Source organism: Protopterus annectens, chromosome 7.part0 (genome assembly GCF_019279795.1).
Source record: "Protopterus annectens isolate FY-2018-M chromosome 7.part0, PAN1.0, whole genome shotgun sequence".
Classification (NCBI taxonomy): domain Eukaryota; kingdom Metazoa; phylum Chordata; order Ceratodontiformes; family Protopteridae; genus Protopterus; species Protopterus annectens.
The window spans coordinates 1,324,180,158-1,324,202,947 of NC_056739.1; the positions used below are offsets into that span (position 1 = coordinate 1,324,180,158).

A 22,790-nucleotide genomic window follows, 5' to 3' on the forward strand; every position below is an offset into this window, starting at 1 on the left:
GACAGCTAAGTTAAAGGAACAGTACAGTTTAAAAGGCCTCAGTGCCAGTAGATGAAAGTCTTGATTTTGTTGCTCTAGTTTTAGTAGGTGATATATAACAGTAAAAAATTACACTTGATTGAACAAATGTGTAATAATAAGGAGGGTTTCTGTTGACTTTGAAATTGAAAGTCCAAAGGCTACTCTCACTCCCACAGATCAGCAAAACAATGAGAAAAAGTAAGCTGGATTGCAGGACTGCAGCTTCGGAAAATACTGGCTCAGAACTGAAAGTGGTTACACAAGCTTCTGGGGCAAAGGATAAATAAAAAAAAAAAAAAAAAAAAGAAGAAAGACTGTGGACTGCAAAAAACAAGCAATGGAGCACAGTTAAATGAGGAAGTACCAGTGGGACTGCTGTGGTCTAAGAAAATAGAGCAGTTATAGTGCACACAGTGCATTGCTTTAGGCTGCCATAATAATTATAATTTACATAAAAATATAGCCCATGATGGTGTTCAAACTGACGACTTCCCTGTTACATACATGTCTGTTTGCTTACAGGGGCACTTCTGTAGAAAAATAAAAACACACTAAAAACAGTTGAGTGTGCTGAGTCATTGGTGACTGTGCACAAATAGTAGCTCAGAGCTGGAAGCGGTTTAATAACCGTCTCTGGCAAGGAGAAATAAAAAAGGAAGGGAGACCAAGACCTTTGGATTTTCATCGGTCTGTTTATGTTGTTTTCTTCTTCTTCTTTCGGCTGCTCCCATTAGGGGTCGCCACAGCGGATCAACTGTTTCCATTTCTTCCTGTCCTCTGCATCTTGCTCTGTCAAACCAACCACCTGCATGTCCTCTCTCACCACATCCATAAACCTTATCTTAGGCCTTCCTTATTTCCTGTTACCTGGCAGCTTCATCCTCAGCATCTTTTTCTCAATATGCTCTGCATCCCTCCTGAGCACATGTCCAAACCAACGTAATCTTGCCTCTCTGGCTTTGTCTCCAAACCTTCCAACCTGGGCTGACCCTCTAATATACTTATTCTTAATCCCGTCCATCCTCATCACACCCAGTGCAAATCTTAACATCTTCAACTCTGCCACGTCAAGCTCCGACTCCTGCCTTTTTGTCAATGCCACTGTCTCCAACCAGTGTAACATAGCTGGTCTCACTACCCTCTTGTAGACCTTCCCTTTCACTCTTACTGGTACTCTGTCACAAATCACTCCTGACACTCTTCTCCACCCACTCCATCCTGCCTGTACTCTCTTCTTCACCTCTCTTCCACACTCACCATTACTCTGAACTGTTGATCCCAAGTATTTAAACTCATCCACGTTCGCCACTTCTACTCCCTGCATCCTCACCATTCCTCTATCCTCCCTCTCATTCACACACATATATTCTGTGTTCGTGCTGCTGACCTTCATTCTTCTTCTCTCTCGAGCATATCTCCACTTCTCCAGGGTCTCCTGCACCTGTTCCATATTCTCACTACAGATCACAATGTCATCTGCAAACATCATAGTCCATGGGGAATCCTGTCTGATCTCGTCTGTCAACCTATCACATTTGCAAATAAGAAAGGGCTCAGAGCTGATCCCTGATGTAATCCCACCTCCACCTTAAACGCATCCGTCACTCCCACCGCAGACCTCACCGCTGTCACACTACCCTCGTACATATCCTGTACCACTCTTACCTTACATACTTCTCTGACACTCCCGACTTCCTCATACAATACCACAACGCCTCTCTAGGCATGCACCCTGTCATATGCTTTCTCTATGTCCACAAAGACACAATGCAACTCCTTCTGACCTTCTCTGTACTACTCCATCAACACACTCAGAGCAAACATTGCATCTGTAGTGCTCTTTCCTGGCATGAAATCATACTGCTGATCACTAATCATCACCTCCCTTCTTAACCTAGCTTCCACTACTCTTTCCCATAACTTCATGCTGTGACTGATCAATTTAATCCCTCTGTAGTTACTACAACTCTGCACATCACCCTTATTCTTAAAAATCAGTGCCAAAACACTTTTTCTCCATTCCTCAGGCATCCTCTCACTTTCCAAGATTTCATTAAACAATCTAGTTAAAAACTCCACTGCCATTTCACCTAAACACCTCCATGCTTCCACAGGTATGTCATCTGGACCAACAGCCTTTACATTTTTCATCCTCTTCATAGCTATCCTTACTTCCTCCTTGCTAATCCACTGCATTTCTTGATTCACTATCCGTACATCATCCAACCTTCTCTCCCTCTCATTCTCTTCATTCATCAGCCCCTCACAGTACTCTTTCCATCTGCTCAACACACTCTCCTCACTTGTCAGTACGTTTCCCTCATTATCCTTTATCACCCTTACCTGCTGTACATCTTTACTAGATCGGTCCCTCTGTCTAGCCAATCAGTACAGGTCCTTTTCTCCCTCCTTAGTGTCCAACCTTTCATACAACTCTTCATATGCCTTATCCTTAGCCTTAGCCACCTCTCTCGTTGCCATGCACCTCATCTCCTTATACTCTTGTCTACTTTCTTCATCTCTTTGACAACCCCACTTCTTCTTCTCCAACCTCTTTCTCTGTATACCCTCCTGTACTTCTTCATTCCACCACCAGGTCTCCTTGTCCTCCTTCCTCTTTCCAGATGTCACACCAAGCACCTTTCTAGCCATTGTCTAATGTCATCTATCAATTTTGGTGACAACTTATTTCTTCTGTTAGTTAGGACAAAAAAATACTTTATACCCATGGTTCAAAATTGATACTGATCCAGATGAAGTTGAATTTAAAGGATCTTTGCCCTCATTAAGTAGCACAGCCACCACAGCTTTCTTCCAAGAAACTGGTACTGCAACTCCTCTTAAAATATTGTTAAAATCTTTCTTCCCTTCATTATACTTCTTTTTTGGGACATAAAGTGGCACTGTCCATCTTCAGCACCTGCCCTAGGATACCAATTTTTTGCACCCTGGAAGACCTTCTTCCCTGGCTCCCATAAAAGAAGACATTTTCTATAAATCCTCAGAATAGTATTTATTCTGTCTAAGCACCTAAAAGCAGATACCTGTTTTATCCCTTCCACTTGTCATTGGGTGCAGAGATTTAAACATCACCTGCTGCACTAGTCCTCAGAACAACTCTTTGTGTATCACAATATTCTTCTCTTGGGCCTTAGTCTTTAGAACACTGTCTCACCCATCCCCATATTCTCATCTGATGCATTTATCCCCAGAACATCATTTTGCTTATCCCAGTGTACTCTGCTGCATTAGGTGTGAAGATGTTGATCTGTCCCCTATTCAAATTCCACTCTTGTGGTTCCAGTGCTGGATAGGGTAGTAGAGCATCCTGAGTCTCAGATTGTCATCTAAGTGACTCAATTTAATTCTTTTATCCTGCTGCATTTTTGAATGCATTGACACAGAGGCTAATGCAAGCTGCTTGTGATTTTTGCATGGTCTCTGCCAGTTAGTATAACTGAAGCTCTTCTCTTTATAGGGCATGTTTTGTCAGGTGATCCCACGTGCCTCTTTCCCAATGAAGCCCTCTAATAGACTGCATTCTTTTAAAAAGACCGGTTAACTGTTGCCTACTCACTGTAGAGACCCATTTCATTAACTAGTTGCGATATTGTTAGTATTTGTTTTTCTGCAGTTTATGAGCTCTTTTTGTAACAGGTGAATCTAAGAAAGCTTTCTACCTTGATGTTCATCATATTGATCACTGTTGCAGTAGCATTAGCTGTATGAGTTGTATCCTGCCAAGGAACAGCTGTCCAGGTTTCATATCTTCAGGGCCATCACCTTCCTGCCCAAACTGTCAGTCAGCTTAAGCGGAGATGATTAAAAAGACAGGTTTGGGTGCCAATCCCTTTATAGTTTTCCTGCCGCCAAAGAGCACCTTCTCTGAGGCTTTTGTGGATCAGTTTGTATTGTACATTTGTTGGGCAGATAAATTTCTTGGAAAAAACTTTCATTTAAAAAAATTTATGTTATGTTGTCCTACCTCACCTTCATTCTATGCTGGTTGGTTCTGACTCTGCCTAATTGAAAAGCTTGAGAGCTTCCACTGGCACGAAGCTATGCCCTATCCCATGATGCTCAGGGAAGATTACCCAGATCTCGTTTGCCACTCAAGCAGACCGGGTGACTTCTAAAATGGCTCTTGGCTAAGTGTGGCAAAAGAATCTGGCTCGGAACCAAGGGCTCTTGGTTTTGAAAAGTCTCCTTCAGTTCCAACTGTAACTACAGAGCAAACAGAGTTTCTTCTTAGGAGCTGGTCCCCATTATTGGAACCGGTCACTCCCAACATTAAGATCTCCACTCCTACAAAGAGTGAGATCACCATCTTTATCCTCTCGATCGTCTAGAAGTTTATCAGATGATGATGTGGAGCAAGTGGTGAAGAGACTCCTCCGAACACCAGCTCTGACACAAAAAAAATGGAGTCGACAAGGACTTCTGCCCCTTCTTCAGTTCCTTCTCTGTCCCAACCTGGGGTTTTGGAGCCAATGCACTTGGGCCCGATTGTAGTGGAACCATTGGAACAGAGACCTCCAACAGGATTGTCTTTTCCATCTTTTCTGACAACCTCGGTTCCGTCGGAATCTGAGGAGTCTAGGAGCCAACATTCTCCTGTCGGAGCCGATTCTACCTCTCTGGGATTCGGCGCGGTTGAGCTCAGCTTTTACATTGGCTTCGGAGCCAACCACTCTACTTAAGGGTCAGTCTTTCGGTTCTTCGGAGCTGAGGACCTCCTCGGTAAGGGGGCTTTTGAGCTGATGGAGAGAGTGCTGTCACCTCAGAATGCTCCACTCTCGGTTTCAAGTACTTTCCTCTCAAAAGTGCCTCTGTCGGTCTCAGCACCATCGCTCCCTCCCAAGAGCAGAGACCCTAAGCCCCATCAAGCCCCTGTGGGCCAGACTATCTCTTCTGAAACTTCCCCAGAGTACCCCTTTGAGGAGGTCCTCAGAAGAAATTGTGCAAGAGGAAGCACATAGACTCCCCGAATCAGTTTATCACTTCAGACACTAACCTGGATGAATCAGAAGGGTCCCCGTGGTCCCCCTCTAAAGATGTTTCCTTTGCAGACATCCTGGAGATTCTTAAACAGAGTTGTGGCTGGAAGCCCTCCAATCCTTCTGCGAACGAGTCCGTATACCTGGAAGCTTTTGGGTCTCACCCTACCACCTCTTGGGTGTCTCCACCTTTTGATCTGTTGATAAATGCTATTGCTCGGAAGGCATGGGGCTCTCCAGATACAGTGGAGCCTGTTCTGAGGAGGCCTAACAAATTCATTACACCACCCACAGAAAAAGAATTTCTAATCAAAGGCATCCCAGTAGATGCTATGAGGGTGGCGACAAAGAAGGAATTGTCAGAAACTTCCTTGTCTGCTCATCCACTGAATAAAGAGTCTCGGATGATGGACAGATATGGAAAATGTGCCTTTTCTTCAGTGGCATTTAAACTTCAATCGCTGAATTACTTGACCCATTTTACGAGACTACAAAGGGATCTCCTGAAAGAACTAGAAGCTACCCTTCAGGGTACTGTAGCTGCTGGGGTTTCAGATAAAGTTTCCTCTTAGCTCTCCACCCTAAACTCCATGGTTAACTCCTCCGTGCAACTGATTTCATATGCAGCCAATGGAATGAGCAGGCAGCAGGTACATGAATTTCTTTGAGACATTCCTGGATGTGTCTGTGTAACTTTGCTGAACCCTTCAAGTCTTCCTTCACTAATGCCCCTTTTGATGCTCATCATTGTTTGGGCCCAAAGTTAAAAAGATCTTAACCAGGTTTGAACAGGAGGGAAAGACTCTGCCATAGGAGTCCATTTTTCCATCCCCACTAGAATCCCCACTAGACCATATCCCAAAGGTCAGAGAGGGAGAAAAATGTGGTTCCGCAAGTCCCAAAGAGTATTTCTGGATGCACGTGGTGACTCTTCCCCCAGGGGCAGAAGAGGGATGTAACAGTAGAAGATGCTGACCTCGTGGCAGAGGGGGTCCGCAGAACTAGGGTGACAGGGATTCTTTCCTTGGAAAGCCCTTTAAGCACTCCTGAGAGGAGGCCCGCCTGTCCATCTCTGAAGGCAGTCAGGGGACACTTATCATTGTACCCAAAATGCCTGGCTAGAAATCACACAAGACAAATAGGTACAAAAGATCATATCCAGAGAAGAATCATCCAAAATGTCCCCACAGACCACATTGGATTCGGAACTTACTCAAGGTTCTTTTTAGTTCCAAAAAAGACATGGGACTGGAGATCCATTTTGGATCTCAGCAGATTAAACAAGTCCATCGAGAAATCAAAATTCTGGATGGTGACACTGCAGTCAGTATTCTCCTTTCTGGAGAAAGACGATTGGATGTGCTCAATAGATCTCCAGTATGCATACTACTACGGACAGGGGATCCAGGAGACATGCTTTCGTCTGAGAGCCAGTCATTACCAGTTTCGAGTCCTGCCCTTTGGTTTCACTACAGCCCCCAGAGTATTCACCAAATGCTACAATTTACTTGAGGCGTCTAGGATTCCGTGTGTTTCCATACCTAGATGACTGGCTCCTAACCTCCACCACCAAGCATGTACTAGTACAAGGAAGGGATGAAACCACTCATCTCTGTTCCAAGCTAGGCATTACAGTAAATTTCAAAAAATCTGCCTTGTTTCCTTCACAGCATCTTATATTCTTAGGCGCAGAATTCGACTCAATGAAAATGTTGGCCGAACATACCCCCAAAAGGACTCAGTCCCTACACCATCAAATCAAGAACGTGATATCTAAAAGAAAAGTACAGGCAAAGACTGTCTTGCAGGTTCTAGGCACCATGGCAGCTGCAGTCATTTTAGTATGGTTTACTGTCAGAATTGCGATCTCCATACTCTCTCTCTCTATATATATATATATATATATATATATATGCGAAACTCTGTATGTCGAAAATTACGTCAACACCATCAAAATAACAAATTTAAAATGTTGAGTGTCATCCAGTGTAATTCGCACATTGAAATGCGAAAATATAAGAAACGCTAAACCGTATGTCAACGTTATGACATCGATATTGTGACATGACATGTATAGTGGGTGGAGGAATTTAAGGAAATACAACAGTAATATCTGTGCCACTATTAGGAGTGAAATAGGACTAAAATAATACTTGAATCTGCCTGCCACTGCTACTTGGTCAGTAAAATAGAATAAAAATTTAATATTTACATGCTCCAAAGTTAATAATTATATAATTGAACTTAATTTAACCTGCAGGAAACAAAGTTGTAAAACAGTATGAGCAGGGACGTAATGAGCCTGGTCAAGGTGTTATTGGATTACAGTACGATACTGTCATGTCTCAGAAAGGCAGAAAAATGTTATGTATTGATGGTTATCAGTACTATCTGGAAAAATGTACTGGAAGTAAAAAATACCGGTGTTGTACCCTTAAGATAAAAAGCAAATGTAAGGGTTGCTGTGTAACTGAATTTGATGGCGATAAAGTTATATTAAGAAAGACAACAGTACACCACCATTTCTCTGATGGTATTAAATGCGAACAATTTAAAGTAAAAGAGAAAACTAAGCGTAGAGCTCAGCAAATCCTCGAGGACCCATGCAAAATTGTGTTGGAAGTACTTGCACAGACATCTATAGTTATTGTAACTACAATTCCCAATACAGAGGCCTTAAAGCAAAGCTTGCTTAGGCTAAGGAGAAAAAGTAGTAGTAATCCTATTAAGGATCTAGGTTGCTTACAGGATCTAACTGCTGATATGGTATCATTGAAGCATGGCTTATAGTGGAGCATTGCAGTATACGTAACAGTAATCTAGAGATATTATTGTTGATTACGGATGCTAATTTAACCGTTTTGTGTTCTTCTGAATTTGTTTTGGTTGACGGTACATTTTTTATTAGCACTAGATAGTGCAAACAAGTGTATACAGTACATTGTTGCTTTACTGTTGGTGGTCATAGTAAGATTATACCGGCTGTTTATGGCATTTAGCCATCCAAAACAGAGGAATGTCATGATTATTTTTGGAGAAACCTACTGTCACTGTGTGAATGTTTTGAATTGGTTCTGAAGCCAGAGATGGTACTTAGCGACTTTGAGAAAGCTGCTATAAATAGTATTAGGAAATATTTGCCAGATAGCACACCAAAAGACTGCTGATTCCATCTATGCCAGATTGTATGGAGACAGATCCAGCTCTGTGGTTTATCTTCCTTGTTTGGAAATGACACTAGGTTCTCTTTGGTTTGCAAACAAATACCAGCGTTAACCTTTGTTAATCCTGAGAATATTACAGCAACATTTCATACTATAGAAGCCGCTATGTCTTACAATGCTAAGCAGTTATGCAAGTTGTTTTCTAATAATTATATATTAGGAAAGCCCAAACGGTATTGCATAAGAGGTAGTACATTTGAAAGACAAGGTCCATTATTGGATTTTAAATTCTGGAACCATTGGGACACTTGTGACAAAGGTTACCCACATACACAAAATGCGGTAGAAGGATGGCATCGCCATCTATGTAGTTTACTAGGGAAAACATTTTTTATTACTGATGTGGTACATGAAATTATACTGGAACAAAATCATATCGAGGATGTTAAGAACAGACTTATGTGCTGTATACCTCTATCGCCAAAGAGACATAGGCTGATTGATAAGGAAGACCTGTTTAGGAAACTATTAGCGCGTCGTGATGAGTTTACCCCTGAAGGTTTTGTTCAGCTAGTGGCACATCACTGTTCATTCTACAGAGTAATGACTGTATATCCCAAGGATTACTATATATATCAGTTTGTACTGAGGTTTTACACATGCATTTGGAGTGAAGAAAAGTCGAAATACAAAGGTGTGGGTGAAATAATTATACTGTTTCATATATGACTGTTTCGGAAGCTATTTTGCATGCTTGCAATAACAGGAGGTGTTTTTTTGAGTGTAATTTATTTAAACGTCATTTGCATCACTGGATTATTGCACGGGGTGGTAAATTACACTGTTATTAATCAAGTTAATGTCGAATGTGGGAATATAACGTCAAATTCAACATTTACTTTTGCGTTTCGACATTTTGAACATCGTAAATGCATATTTTCAATGTTTCAGTTCGAAATTTGAGTATTTCTTTCAAATGCATTTCGTTTTTGTGATAGTAAAACTTTTAGTACCTCTAACGTGTTTGCACATGAGAGTTCTTCAATGGTTACTTTTCTCTCAGTGGTCCATGCAAGATCTACCACTGTCACACACAATCATTATCACAGAGTCCTGCAAAAATGACCTACGGTGGTTGTTTTTAAACGACTCAATTGACCAATTGACCATGGGCTGTCCGTTTGTTTTTCCACGACCAGCAGTCACACTGACCATGGACGCTTCTCAGATTGGGGGGGGCATTATCTGGGATAGACTGTCCAAGGCATCTGGCAGGAACATGAGAACCTCTTGCATATCAGTATCCTAGAGATGAGAGCGGTGCTCTATGTGTTGCAAGCATTCCAGGGCTCTCTCCCGATAGGAACTTTTGCAATTCAGATAGACAACTTGTCAGTAGTGTGGTACATAAACAAACAAGGAGGAACCAAATCCTTCACCCTTCACCCTATGTCGAGAGGCACAAAGAGTATGGCAATGGGTTTCTCAACGTTTTCTGACAGCAATGCACATCCCGGAGAAATCCAATGTGATAGCGGACAAACTCAGCAGAGCTATTCTGATGTCTCATGAGTGGTCCCTAAAACAAGAGGTTGTGGAAGAGATTTTCCGCAAATGGAGCCAGCCCTGCTGCAACCTTTTCACCATGTAAATGAACAACAAATGCAGCAGCTACTTTGCCCTGATTCCCCCTCCAGGGAAGTCACAGAGGGATGCACTCATACACGATTGGCATCCGGGACTACATTATGCCTTCCCTCCCTTTCCCTTGATACCAAAGGTTCTTCAGAAAGCCAACACGTTGAGAAGCACATTGATTCTTATTGCACTATACTGGTCTCGGAAAATTTGGTTCCCCTTTCAGTGGACCCATCTCCAGGAAAAAATGTGGATCCTGGACCCAGTTCCAGACCTTCTGACCCATTTGTCGGGGACGTTCCATCCATCGATCCAGTCCCTAAAGTAGACAGAGTGGCTGCTCCAGATCCACAAAATAGCCAGGCTGCATGACATCTCCCCAGCAGTTAGACATATATTTCTTCTCATAAGCCATATACCAGAAAACTGTACTCTAGCAAATGGAAAAGATTTTCGCACTGGGCCTCCAAAAACAATATAGATTTCTTTACAGCTCCCATCACAACAGTGCTAGAATTTCTCGCTAAACTTTTTAATGAGGATGCAGCAGCAGGTACATTTGGAGTCCAGCTAGCCGCTATATCCAGCTTTCATATTGGGGAAATGGGACTGAAAAATCATGTCCCACAAACTCTGTAAGGCCATTTTAAAATGGACTTTCCTGCTAAGACCTCCACTCAGAGAACCTCCAGCTCCATGGAATCTAAATTTTGTTCTGTCCTCCTTAATGTTGCCTCCCTTTGAACCTGTATCATCATGTGACATAAAGTTTTTGTCATGGAAGACACTTTTAATGGTGGCCATTACCTCCGGCAGACGAGTAGCTGCACTCCAAGCTTTATCTATACATCCTCCTTACGTAGTTTTTCGCAAAGACAGTCTCCTTATGTACTAATCCTTCCTTTCTACCAAAAATGTGCTGAGAGACCAATCTAAATCAATCTATTGAATTACCAGTGTTCTTCCCAAACTATGGCAACAGGGCAGAATATTGATTACACCAGTTTGGATGTACAAAGGCAGTTTGCTTTCTACATGCATAGAACTAAAGATTTCAGAAAGTCGTACCAATTTTTTGTATCCTTTTCGGAAAAAAAAAAAAAGGATTGCCAGTCTCAAAAGTGACACTGTCAAAATGGCTCACAGATTATATTTCCTTCACATACAGCGCTCAAAACAGACAATTACCAGGCAAACTGAAGGGCTATTCCACAAGAGCTATTGCAACTTTCTCTGTCTTCCAGGCCAGACTCCCTTTGGATTCTATATGTGCAGCACCTTTCTCACTCATTACAAAGTAGATGTGGCCTCCTGGAACAGGGCTTCCTTTGGGTCCACTGTTCTGAAGAGTTTATTCCCTTGAGCCACCCAAGAAAGAAGGTGTTAGGGACGCTGTCCCAACCAACATAGAATGAAGACGAGATAGGACAACATAACATTAAGAAATTATGTACTCACTGTAACGCCCCATGTTTGTTGTCCATCTCGCCTTCATTCTTGATTCCTGCCCTCCTTCCCCCTCCTTCACTCCTGGAGGACGCCTTCATTCTTGCTTCCTGCCCTCCTCCCCCCTCCTTCACTCCTGGAGGATCGGGCAGAAAATTCTATTTATAATTGGATTATGGAGTCTCTGATTCCCTTCTGGGTCTTATCTACACAAGTTGATTTATTGTTACATGATATTTATGCTTCTCTTGCAAACAAGATCTGGGTAATCTTCCCTGAGCATCATGGGATAGGGCATAGCCTCGAGCCAGTGGAAGATGTCAAGCTTTTGAATTAGGCCAAGTCGGAACCGATGCTCAGTTCCGAACCCAACCAACATAGAATGAAGGCGAGATGGACAACAAACGTGGAATGTTATGGTGAGTACATAACTTCTTATTTTGTTTTGTTTGATAACACTTTCCTATTCAGGAAAGTTATTTTAAACTAAGGGTTTGTATTTTAATGGACTGTCATAAGACTGTATTGTACTTTTAAACGAGAGCACACTTTCTTCTTTCAATTTAAAAGTTGTTTAAAGTATTTAAAAATATTTATTCTTTGGAGTAATTTTGTTTATTTTAGTATTTGTGGCTGGATAAATGTTTTAAAGTCCTTTTCACTGTGTTTTTCTGTATAAAAAATTATGTGAATTTTTACCAGCTTCTGCTTCTTGTTTTTCCCTGGAAAGAGGCACCATTTTCCGCTTGACTATGGAGTAAACTGTTAAAGTTAAGCAAACAACCTTTGCCACTGCAGCAGGCTGGCAGTTTTCCCTCAGCCACAGGTGGGTGACTCTGCTCAGGCCATTAATTGTACCTCGGACCACTTGTGTTTTACCCTGGATCGGATTCCTCTTGTGTAGAGCCTACAACCATTATTGACCTGGAGTTAGCTGTTGGGTCCCACCAGCATGGGATAGGGAAGAGACACTCTTGTTAGTCCTGCGAGAGGGACAAGGGAAGGTGTCCCTGTTTTGTCAAAATGTTGTTCCCATTCCTGGGGAAACTGCTGCTGCACTGTTGACCCAATTTTTCCTGTCAAAAAGAAATAAAGTTCTAAACGTGTATCTACTTCTCCTCAAATTTATTTGGGCAGCAGTAATATTCAAGGCCTGTCACAGGGTAAATGTACAGGCTGTTGATCCTTCTTATAAACTAGTTTCTGGTAAAAGAAAGAAGAATACCGCTTTTCCTGAAGAGATTCAAGATTCTGAATCTGGAGAGGAAGATGAAGGAACAGATACAAGGTTTTCTCCTCAGATTCTGGATTCAGACTCAGAGGAGAATTCAGTTTCTGATCATCTCTGTGAGAGGTTCTCTTTCTCTGAGACTATTTCCAGAATGTGCTGGTGTTTTCAATGGGAGAACACTGATGTTTCTCAGTCCTTCAGAAAATGCTATGAGCTGTTATACAAAGAATTTCCAGAACCTTCTCTTTGGAGGATATGTGTGTTACTGCCTGCAGTTTTCCTGATAGTGAGCCATCTGCCCCTAAAAAGGCAGATGGGATGTATAAAGTTCCTCAGTCTTTTAAGTTTTTGTTAATTTAAATCCTAGTCTTTCTGATAAGAATGGGAAGAATATTAAGTGTAGGAAAAAGTGTATGCTTCTGCATGTTAGACTTTCGGAGTTTTAAATTGTCAGGATCATACGCTAAACATTTATTCTGACTAATTGTGAAATTATGAAGAATGTTTTGTCTGCAGTTTCTTCATGTGAAGAAAAATCTGTCACATTTGGAGGATGTGTGGCAGCCTCTTTTACCTTCCAGACAGTCTGAATCTCCACTTTTCTTATTGGCAGCAGATAGTTTCAGACAGATGGATTCTGAAGATCAATCCCTAGTGGGAAAATTCCGTGCAATATTTGTGTGAGTTATTACCCTGTGGATTTTTTTAATCCTCCATCAAGGTTTATTTCAAGGTTCATTTAGTGGTCATTTCAGCATGTCTGCCCACAGATGCTCCTCTTTCAAATTCCTGTATCAAAATGTTTTTGAAAGGGGTTTTGTCTAAGTGGCTTGCAAGAAAACTGGTGCCCCCTCCATGTGATCTTACTTTGTGTTAGATAAGCTAACTCTTGCTCCATTTGAACCCGCTGACTTTGAGATTCTTAAAATGCAAGAATGATATATGAGTTGCAAGCTGATATGGTGAGTGAACCCCATCTCATTTTCCACAAGGACAGGGTTTATTTGAAAAATAATCCTTCTTTGATGCCTTACGTGGTATCTGAGTTTACATTACGTCAGATTGTCCATCTCCCCATTTTCTTTCCTGAACCTAAAAACGACAGAAAAAAGATACTCTGTACCTTGGATGTCCACAGACAACCTTGCTACTGTCTTAACAGAACTAAATCTTTCAGAATAATTGTTCATAGAATGTAAAAAGAAAGGATAACCTGTGTCAAAGCACACTATTTCCAAATGGTTGTCTAAGGGTATTATCTTTTGTTATGAAATGATTCCAGGCAAGGTCAAGGCCACTCTTCCAGAGCCCTGGCTTCATCTATGGCTTTTTGGAAAAGGTTGCATTCTAGACGTATTCTTGAATAGCTGCTCAGTCCTCTGTTCATACTTTTACAATGCACTGTATGCTTGATTCCTTTTCTAGGTTTGGATCAGGCTTCGCTAGGTTAGGACCATTCTACCATTCTTAAGGGGCTCCTGGACTGTTCTACTTCCACCTCCCAAATGTAGTAAACTAGAGTAAACTGCTCATATAGCTAAGGCTGCTGTAACAATGATCAGTGTGATGAACATAGTACAGTTGTGTAAGTAAATGTAACATAGCAATAGATGCTGAAATGATCAGTGCTGCAATAGCTGCTGCCTCCCTCCGTCCTCTTTTTTTTTTTTTTTTTGGTGTGCTGTTTAAGCCAGGGTGTAAAGTCAAAAAAAGTTGTTGTTTTTTTAAGTAACATTGTCCTTTCAGGTCTCTGCTTCCCTCTCTCAATTGGCATGAAAGCTTTGAAGGGCTTGGCATACAAAGCTGTCTTTTTTAGTCAGCTCAGCTCAAGCTGACTGACTGGGCACATGGAAGGTGGTCTGAAGCTTTGGAAGCAGTTTGGCTGTTATATCTTTAACAGTATATAACCCATGAAGCTAATGCTACTGCAGCAGTGATCATTCATTTACTGTTTACTTACATGACTGTACTTTCTTCATGATGGAAATTATGGTTTTCTGTGTTTGCTTTTTAAACATACTCTGAGCATTTTTTCACAGATTTATATATTGGGAGTGTTGGGTTGTTATGGTGAACACTTTACACCTAGTGCTAGTAGTAGAAGTAGGAGAATGAGGATTTCTAAGATGCATTAGCCATATGTAAGAGTTTTCATAAGCCTTTCTTATAAGGTTTGATGATGTGATGATTACTTTCAAAAATGTACTACTAAATCTTTTGCCAGCTGATCACAAAAGAGTCTGTTTATCAGGAATGTAAACATATTTATATCACCTTTATGAGCAAATTAGTCGGACGTCATTGTAAAAGCAAAGTCTGTGATTCATTTAAATCCTTTTTTACCATTGCTCAAATCATGCTTTAGCATATGTTTGCTTTGCAGTAATTAGCAATATAATTTTCCATTAAGAAGCTTTCCAGCATACAGTTTGCATCTTATGCATCAGTCAGACCCATTTAGTTTGTAAACCACACAAAAGACGGTGGTAAACTGTTAATGTCGCTTTGTTTTCACTGTAGTATTACTTTTCTTATAGAATTTTAAAATAAACATTTTTATTCAAGAGTGTGGCTTCAATTATTAATTCAGAAACCTAACACAGTTTGAAACTTATTTTATAAAATGTCTGTGGACAGTAGCTCATTTAACCATTCTGTCAAATTGTCCACCTCTGCATTTCTAGCATGTTTGCCAATATTTTTTTATTGGTCCCCACCAAGTGATAAACAATTTATCTTCATATGTTTTGAAAAAAAATTATGATATGGGTAGTTGGCAGTTAAACCTTAATTTGTTGTTTGTAAACATTGTGTAGGTGTAGTCTGGTATATTTTGAAAAGCTCATTATTCATATGGATGTGAAATAGAAAAATGTTACTTGATTTGTTTTCTGTTGAACCTATTACTTGATTTTTTCTGTCCGGTATACTTTGCATATTACTTTTAGTACTTAATTTGCATTGTTAATGGCAAAAATTGTGTCTTTAGTCATTCATCCCTTGAAAGAGCTGAATAACTGTGTGAAAAAGAGTTCTCCCTAAGTAGTACTTGAAAAAATAAGATAAAGTATGATGCTCACTGACTCACCTTTAATCATCCAGCAGAAAGTGGACAAACTACTGGACAGTTTCAAGGCAGACCTTCCGAAGTGTGGTCTCAGTGGCAGAGCCAGCACCACAACCAGCAGAGCAATGAGCAACATTCTCACCAGCAACCAACTCAGACTGAAGTATTTCAGGTAGAAACCAGTACAAATCATTGAGTTATAGCGTTCTGTCTTACAGTTGATTGCATGAGTATCTCATTGTTTCTGTGTTACAAGTCATCTGTCTTTTCTTAATTGGAAATGTATATATTTTTTTAAACAAGAGATGCCTGTATAACCCAATGCCTGTGGGTGAGGGTATTGTTGAAAGTGCCCCATGCATACAGCATTATTAGATGCAAGTGACCTAAAGGAAGGAAAGCCACTGGTTTCTGGATTGTTCCACCAGCAGATATAAAGTGTGCTGTAACCCACATTTCCGCTGTTAATTTAATGGTGCAGGTATCAACTAAGAGTGACACCACTTTGACTGGCATTTATTTCACTCACATACATGCTCACACACAAGCCGCTTAAACCACAAGGCTTCCTCTTTCTCTTGAGTCATCCAGAACTTTAAAATAGCACACTTCCTTATTTTCTTCTTGATTAGCAACAGCTGGTCTCAAGGCTGAAATTTCAGTTTGGTGAAAAGAAAAGAATGGCTCATTGACTTAATGCGCATATTGCGGGTGGTTTAAGATAAATATTAGCTTCACACTAGTCTTTAAAATGAGGGATCTTGGAGCTTGTAAGTAGAAACTTCTGTTTCCAGTTGGCATGTGAGCTAATAACTAAGAAAAGAAAAATTTATTAAATGGGCTTTTCAGTGCATTGAACCTGTACAGGAACTGTGCCCTTAGAGGAGGAGAATATGGTGTATGTTGATGTTCTTCGTGTTTCACTGTTGCAGTCATCACACTTGGGTTATCTGCCTGCAGTTAGTCCTCAGTCGGCCGAATACCAGAGTGTTAGGATTTCCGCGTTGGATGCTGTCGCTTCTTCCATGATGTCAGGTCGTCAGGGATCTAAAACACCATTACATCAGTCTTTCTTGCCGAGGAGGAGCCCAAAGCAAAAGCAGTTCATAAGTGCCGGTCGGCCACTACCTGAAATTTTCGTTTTTGAGTTTGTAATCCTGAAGTCTTCTAAAGCTAAGTACCCCATTGGGGACCCTTTTTTCTTACTCTAACCGATGTCAGAAAAAGTTAACAATTGTCTTGCAAGCAAATACCTCACAGAAATTTTCATTCTTACTATGTCACCTGTTTAGGCCCAGACCATGATGTCCCTCGCTGTCAGTTTTGTGCCTTGTTTAACATCTGAACCATTTGTTGTTGGGCTGTCTTTGTCATTAAATTCTTTTGCTCTCATTCACCGTATTCTGAAATGGCTTCCATAAGCCATCCGACTACCGATCTTCCGAAAAACATGTAAAGATAAAGACAGAGACAGACCACATAGGTCCAAAACTGCCGATGACGCTTCCGTTAAGCTAGTCAGTCACCAGTCCAGCCTGTACTCAGTGAGGCGCCTTGCAGCCCCTGATGCCCGCTTCTACAGATTCACAGGCCTCTGCTGAGACCCATTCGGAGTCCAGTATGCCACGAGATGCTTCTTCGACTATGGAACTTGTGTATGTCTCTACCTTAGATGGGTCCAGAGCCACTGGGCAGGCACCAGCTTCTGAGGGTGTATTCCGACCTACCGATGTTCGAACTAAACCAACAACTTCGTTTTTAGCTAAAATACCGAGTTTCTGAGGTCTAGAATATGCACTACGCCTAGAAAACCGACAACCAAAGTGCATGCTCAAACTCCCATGCCACAAAAACAAATGCTTAAAAATGGCTGAAGACCTTATTACTCTAATTAGGGGAAGTCAGCCTTCCCCTGCTAAGAGACAAAGAATTGAGGCTCATTCTGATTCCACAGACCATGAGTCCGATGATTCTGACCCTTCTGATTATCAAGACATGCCCTTAGGATTCAGATGCAGAGGAATCCATTCCCTCTGCCTCCCCTCCAGAGGATTTTTCTTTTGGTGAAACCTTGCATACTTTAAGAGAACATTTCTGCTGAGAATGCCAGGACTACCCTCAGTCCAAAAAGAGACTCCGAGGATCTTTAGAGTTGCCTCAGCATAGGTCTGTAGCTATACCCCCTGTCTTGGATGTTGTAGATGATGTTTTTATGGAATCCAGTCTTACTCCAGATACTTTACCCCCAGACCCTAGGAAACCTGAAAGGTACTGCAGAGTACCTGATTCCCACAAATTTCTCTTCAAGAATCCTACTGCGGATCCAGAGACCATTTCCCAGGGACCTAAAGGCATTAAGGCTACTACAGCCAAAAATCCTACCCCTTCAGACAGGGATTCCAGAACTTTATACAGATGGGGTAAGAAGGTATATACCTCTGCAACTCTTGCCATCAGGACATTGAATTGCCAGTTTCACATGTTGAAGTACCAGCAGCATATTATGGAACTAATTAAACAAAAAATGGTATTACTTCCAGGTTTTGCAGAAAATAAAGATTTACATACAAGAGCTAATGCATTCTGCAAACCAGGTTAGTAAGCATACTTTGCAGTGTGGCTTTGATACCCTAGAAGTATCTTGCAGGGCTGCAGTCATGGGGTCTGTACTGCGAAGGCATGCTTGTCTGAAGGAACAAACCTTGCTAGATCATGTCAAATCCAAATTACTACTTGCTCCTTTAATTAAGGACTGTCTATTTGGCACCAAAGCAGAAGAGGTTCTTAAAAATATGGAAGAAGAAGCTAAATCTATGCAAACTGTTAAAGAATTCTTACAAGTGCAACCACCTAGATTCAGTAGGCATTGGCCTTCAAAAAACTGGTCCTTTCCAGCCCCTTCCATGCATTCTCAGACCAAACCCAGAGGAAACAGGCCACCCAGACTACAGTCTCAGGGTATGCAGCGATCAAAACAGTGGAGTACCCCCACCTCAAAAACAGGGAGTGGTAAGCCGCCCCCTTATGGAAAAAGTTCACAATGACTTTTCAATTATCCTTGCCAGCCCTGCCCAATTAATTGTGCCCCTAGGAGGAATACTTGTCCGTCATGCAAAAAACTGGATGTCTATTACTCAGGACAGATGGGTCCTAAACATTGTATCCCAGGGGTATCGATTCTATTTCCATACACTGCCAACCCCAAGCGGGTTTCCAGACCTTCCTGCAAACCAGGGGGCAGAGGCTCAAAAGCAAGTACTTTCCCTGCTCAATATCAGAGCTATTCAACCTGTTCTAGTAGAACAAAGGGGGCAGGGTTTTACTCCAGACTTTTCCTGGTGCCCAGAAAAGAGGGCTTTTGGTGCCCAATCCTGTATCTATCAACTCTCAACACCTTTCTGGTAGTCCCAAAATTCAAGATGCTTACCCTGCAACAGCTTCTTCCTACGCTAGCCAAGGATGCCTGGTTAGTCACTCTAGACTTAAAAGAAGCTTATCTGCACACCCCCATAAGGGAGTCATGCAGAAAATATCTAAGCTTCAGGGCAGGCTCTATGCACTATCAGATGTTCTTTGTGTTTCCCTGTTGCAGTCATCACATTTGGGTTACCTGCTTGCAGTAGCCCTCAGTCGGCCTGATTAACAAAGTCTTGGGTCCTGCGTCAGTTGCTGTTTCTTCTTCCTTGACGTCAGGGGTATAAAACATGCAGCTGACGCCATTACATCAATCTTTCTTGCTGTGCGGTGCCCGAAGCAGTAGTAGTTTGCAAGTGCTGGTCGGCCGACTCCTGAAAATTTTGTTTTCAAGTTTCAGAACCGAAGTCTTCAACTAAAGCTAAGTACCCCATTGGGAAACTTTTTCTTGCTCTAAACCGATGTCAGTAAAAGTAAATAACTGCATTTCTTGTCGAAAGCAAATACCTCATAAAGATTTTCATTCGTACTGTATTCCTTGCTTAGACCCTGACCACGACGTACCTCACTGTCGATTTTGTGCCTTATTTAAACAACGAACTGTCCGTCGTCGGTATATTTTCGCTTCTAAATATTCTGGTGCTCGGTTCAATTACCCAGATATGTCTTCGGTAAGCCATCCGACTACCGACATTCTGAAAAAATGCAAAGATAAAGACAGCCTAGGCCCAAAGCTGCCGACGATGCTTCTCCTAAGCCAGTCGCCAGTTTGTCGGTACTCGGTGAGGCACTTTCCCAGCCCCTGATACCCACTACTTCAGATTCGCAGGCCTCTACTGTGACCCATTCGAGAGTGCCACGAGATGCTTCAACTTTGGAAGCTGCGGATGTCTCTACCTTGGATGGGTCCGGAGCCACTGTGCAGGCACCGGCTTCTGAGGGTGCATTCAGGCCTACTGACTTGCATATCAAACCAATGCCATCTTCTTCTTCAAGGTCTAAAACTCTAACCATGCCCAGAAAACTGATGCCCAGCCAGCATGGTCAGGCCTCTATGCCTAAAAACAAATTATAAGAATGGGTGAAGATCTTATTATTTTAATCAGTGGAAGCCAACCTTCCCCCTCTAAGAGACCTAGGACTGAGTTTGCTTATGATACTTCTGACCAGGATTCTGAAATTTCTGTTTCCTCTGATGACCAGGATTTACCCTTATCTACCTATGAGGATTCTGATGCTGAGGACTGTATTCCCTGGTGAAACCTTACATACTGTTAAGGAGCATTTTCGTTGGGAAAGTCAGGATTACTCTGATTCTAAAAAGAGGCTTAGGGATTTCTTACTCCTGCCCCAGCACAGGCTTTTAGCTATCCCTCCTGGACTAGACATTGTTGATGATGCCTTTTCGTAATCTAGCTTGGCCCCTGACTCTTTACCTCCTGCTCCCAGAAAACATGATAGATATTACAGGGTTCCTGACTCTCACAAGTTTATTTTCAAAAATTCTACTGTGGATCCTGAGACCATTTCACAGGGACCCAAGGGCATTAAAGCTACTACTGCCAAAAATCCTACCCCCTCTGATAGAGACTCCAGGATGCTGGATAGATGGGGTAAGAAGGTATACACTTCTGCAACCTTGGCCATTAGGGCCTTAAACTGCCAGTTTCATATGTTAAAGTATCAGCAGCATATTATTGGATTGCTTAAACAGAAAATGATGTTTATTCCTGATTGTGCTGAAAATAAGGATTTACAGGATTTAATGCATTCTGCTGAACAGTTTGGAAAACATACTTTGTAATGTGGTTTTGATTCACTAGAGGCATCTTGCAGGGCTGCTGTCACTGGGTCTGTACTTAGAAGGCATGCTTGACTTAAGGAGCAATCCTTGCCAGATCATGTTAAAGTTAAATTACTGGATGCTCCCTTAAATCAGGACTGCCTGTTTGGCAACAAGGCAGACGTAGTTCTTAAAAAGATGGACGGAAAAGCTAAATCTATGCAAACTGTTAAAGATTTCTTACAAGTACAACCTCCACAATTTAGTAGGCATTGGCCCTCTAAGAAGTGGTCCTTTCCAGCCTCTTCCAGGCCTTCTCAGTCCAAACCCAGATCCAGCAGAACATCCGGGCTTCAGTCCCAGGGTACGCACAAGACTAAGCAGTGGGGGGCCCCCACTTCCAAATCTGGGAGTAGTAAAACTCCCCCATCCATGTGCAACTAACAGTGGGCAAAACTCCACTTCAGTTTATAGCATGCTACAGACCACCATCTCAAAATCAGGAATCCCACTCGGCTTTCCTGAAAACACTGGAGAACATGAAGATCTCTCCAAACACCATTATATTGGGTGACTTCAACTACCCTAACATTGACTGGGAGCATTACTCAAGCCCCAACATCCTAGCCCAAAGGTTCCTGGAATTCATAAACTCAACTGCTATGGAACAACTGGTCAAAATTCCCACAAGAGGGGAAAACATACTGGACCTGATCATCACCAACATGGGGACCCTATGCTGCACACCAGAGGTACTCCCCTCATTGGTAAGATCAGACCATAAATTAATTTCACTGGATATCCAAAACCCGACCCCACCCCCAGCCCAGAAAACCACAGTGAAGAACTTCTCAAAAGCGAACTTCACCCTTCTCAAATCCGAAGTGGAAACCTTCAAGGCCCCAGGATTGGTGGAAATTACGGCCCAAACCACAGAATCCTATATAAACGCATTCTATGGACACCTCCAGGAGTGCATGGACCATGCTATCCCAAACAAAACCAAGACCCAAGCGTCCAAAGGCAGGCGTCCAGTGTGGTGGACCCCAGCCATAAATAAGTTGTATAACAAAAGGAGGAAGCTACTACATGATAGAGCAAAATCCCTAAAAGGGAAGGCATCTCTGACAGTACTAGCAAAAAATTATGATCCCTCATAAAATCCTCCAAGGCCAGTTTTGAAATAAAAATTGCACAGGACACAAAGGACAATCACAAGGCCTTCTTTAGCTATGTTAGGAACCTGGGATGCAACTCCCAGGTATGTTCAGAGTTGATTCTAAATGACAAAAAATACACTGAACCCACAGACATTGCCAACATCCTGGCAGACAGGTTCAGTGCAAACTTCTCCCCCCCTTCCCCCCTAAAGAACAAATATCTATCCCAGTAGAGTGCAGCCTCCCAAACATCTCAGATGTCCAGGTGAAGGCCGCCCTTTCCAAGGCAAAAAACACTGCCTCAATGGGACCAGACGGTGTCCCGGGTTGCGTCCTACACGAACTCCAAGAAGAACTAAACCCACACGTAAAAATGCTGTACAGTCTCAGCCTCACTATGGGATATGTACACAAAGAATGGCGTACAGCAACAGTGGTCCCGCTCCACAAAGGTGGTGCCTCAACAGACCTGGTAACTATTGCCCCATAAGCCTGACTAGCCTTATCTGCAAAGCCATGGAGAGGATCGTCATGGAACTCATAAAGAAAGACATTGGATCCTACTCAGTTCGGCTTTGTCAAGGGCAGATCCTGCCTCATGAACCTGGTTGACTTCTTTGAAACAGTCACCAAGGCCATAGATGAAGGGAAGGTAGTCCACATGGCCTATCTGGACCTCGCAAAGGCATTTGACACAATACCCCACTCAGGCATCATAGATAAGTTATCCAGCTTAAACATAAACCCCTATGTCACAAGATGGGTGGCTAACTGACTCAAAGACAGAACCCGCAGAGTCAGAATTGCCGGAGTCATGTCTGACTCGAAACCGGTCACAAGTGGTATCCCACAGGGCCCAGTCCTGGGAC

General features: G+C 42.2%; 1 protein-coding gene across 4 annotated transcripts in view; it reads left to right on the forward strand.

Annotated features, from left to right (window-relative positions):
- Positions 1 to 22,790, forward strand: part of ARNT2 (aryl hydrocarbon receptor nuclear translocator 2) — a 2,296,360-nt gene that overhangs the window by 2,209,312 nt on the left and 64,258 nt on the right. For 3 of the 4 annotated variants that reach the window (XM_044077930.1, XM_044077933.1, XM_044077932.1), the window contains one exon: positions 15,600 to 15,736. In XM_044077930.1, coding sequence (XP_043933865.1) covers positions 15,600 to 15,736 — 137 coding nt within the window. The remainder of the gene's footprint in view (positions 1 to 15,599; positions 15,737 to 22,790) is intronic. The other variant, XM_044077931.1, reaches the window with a different exon arrangement.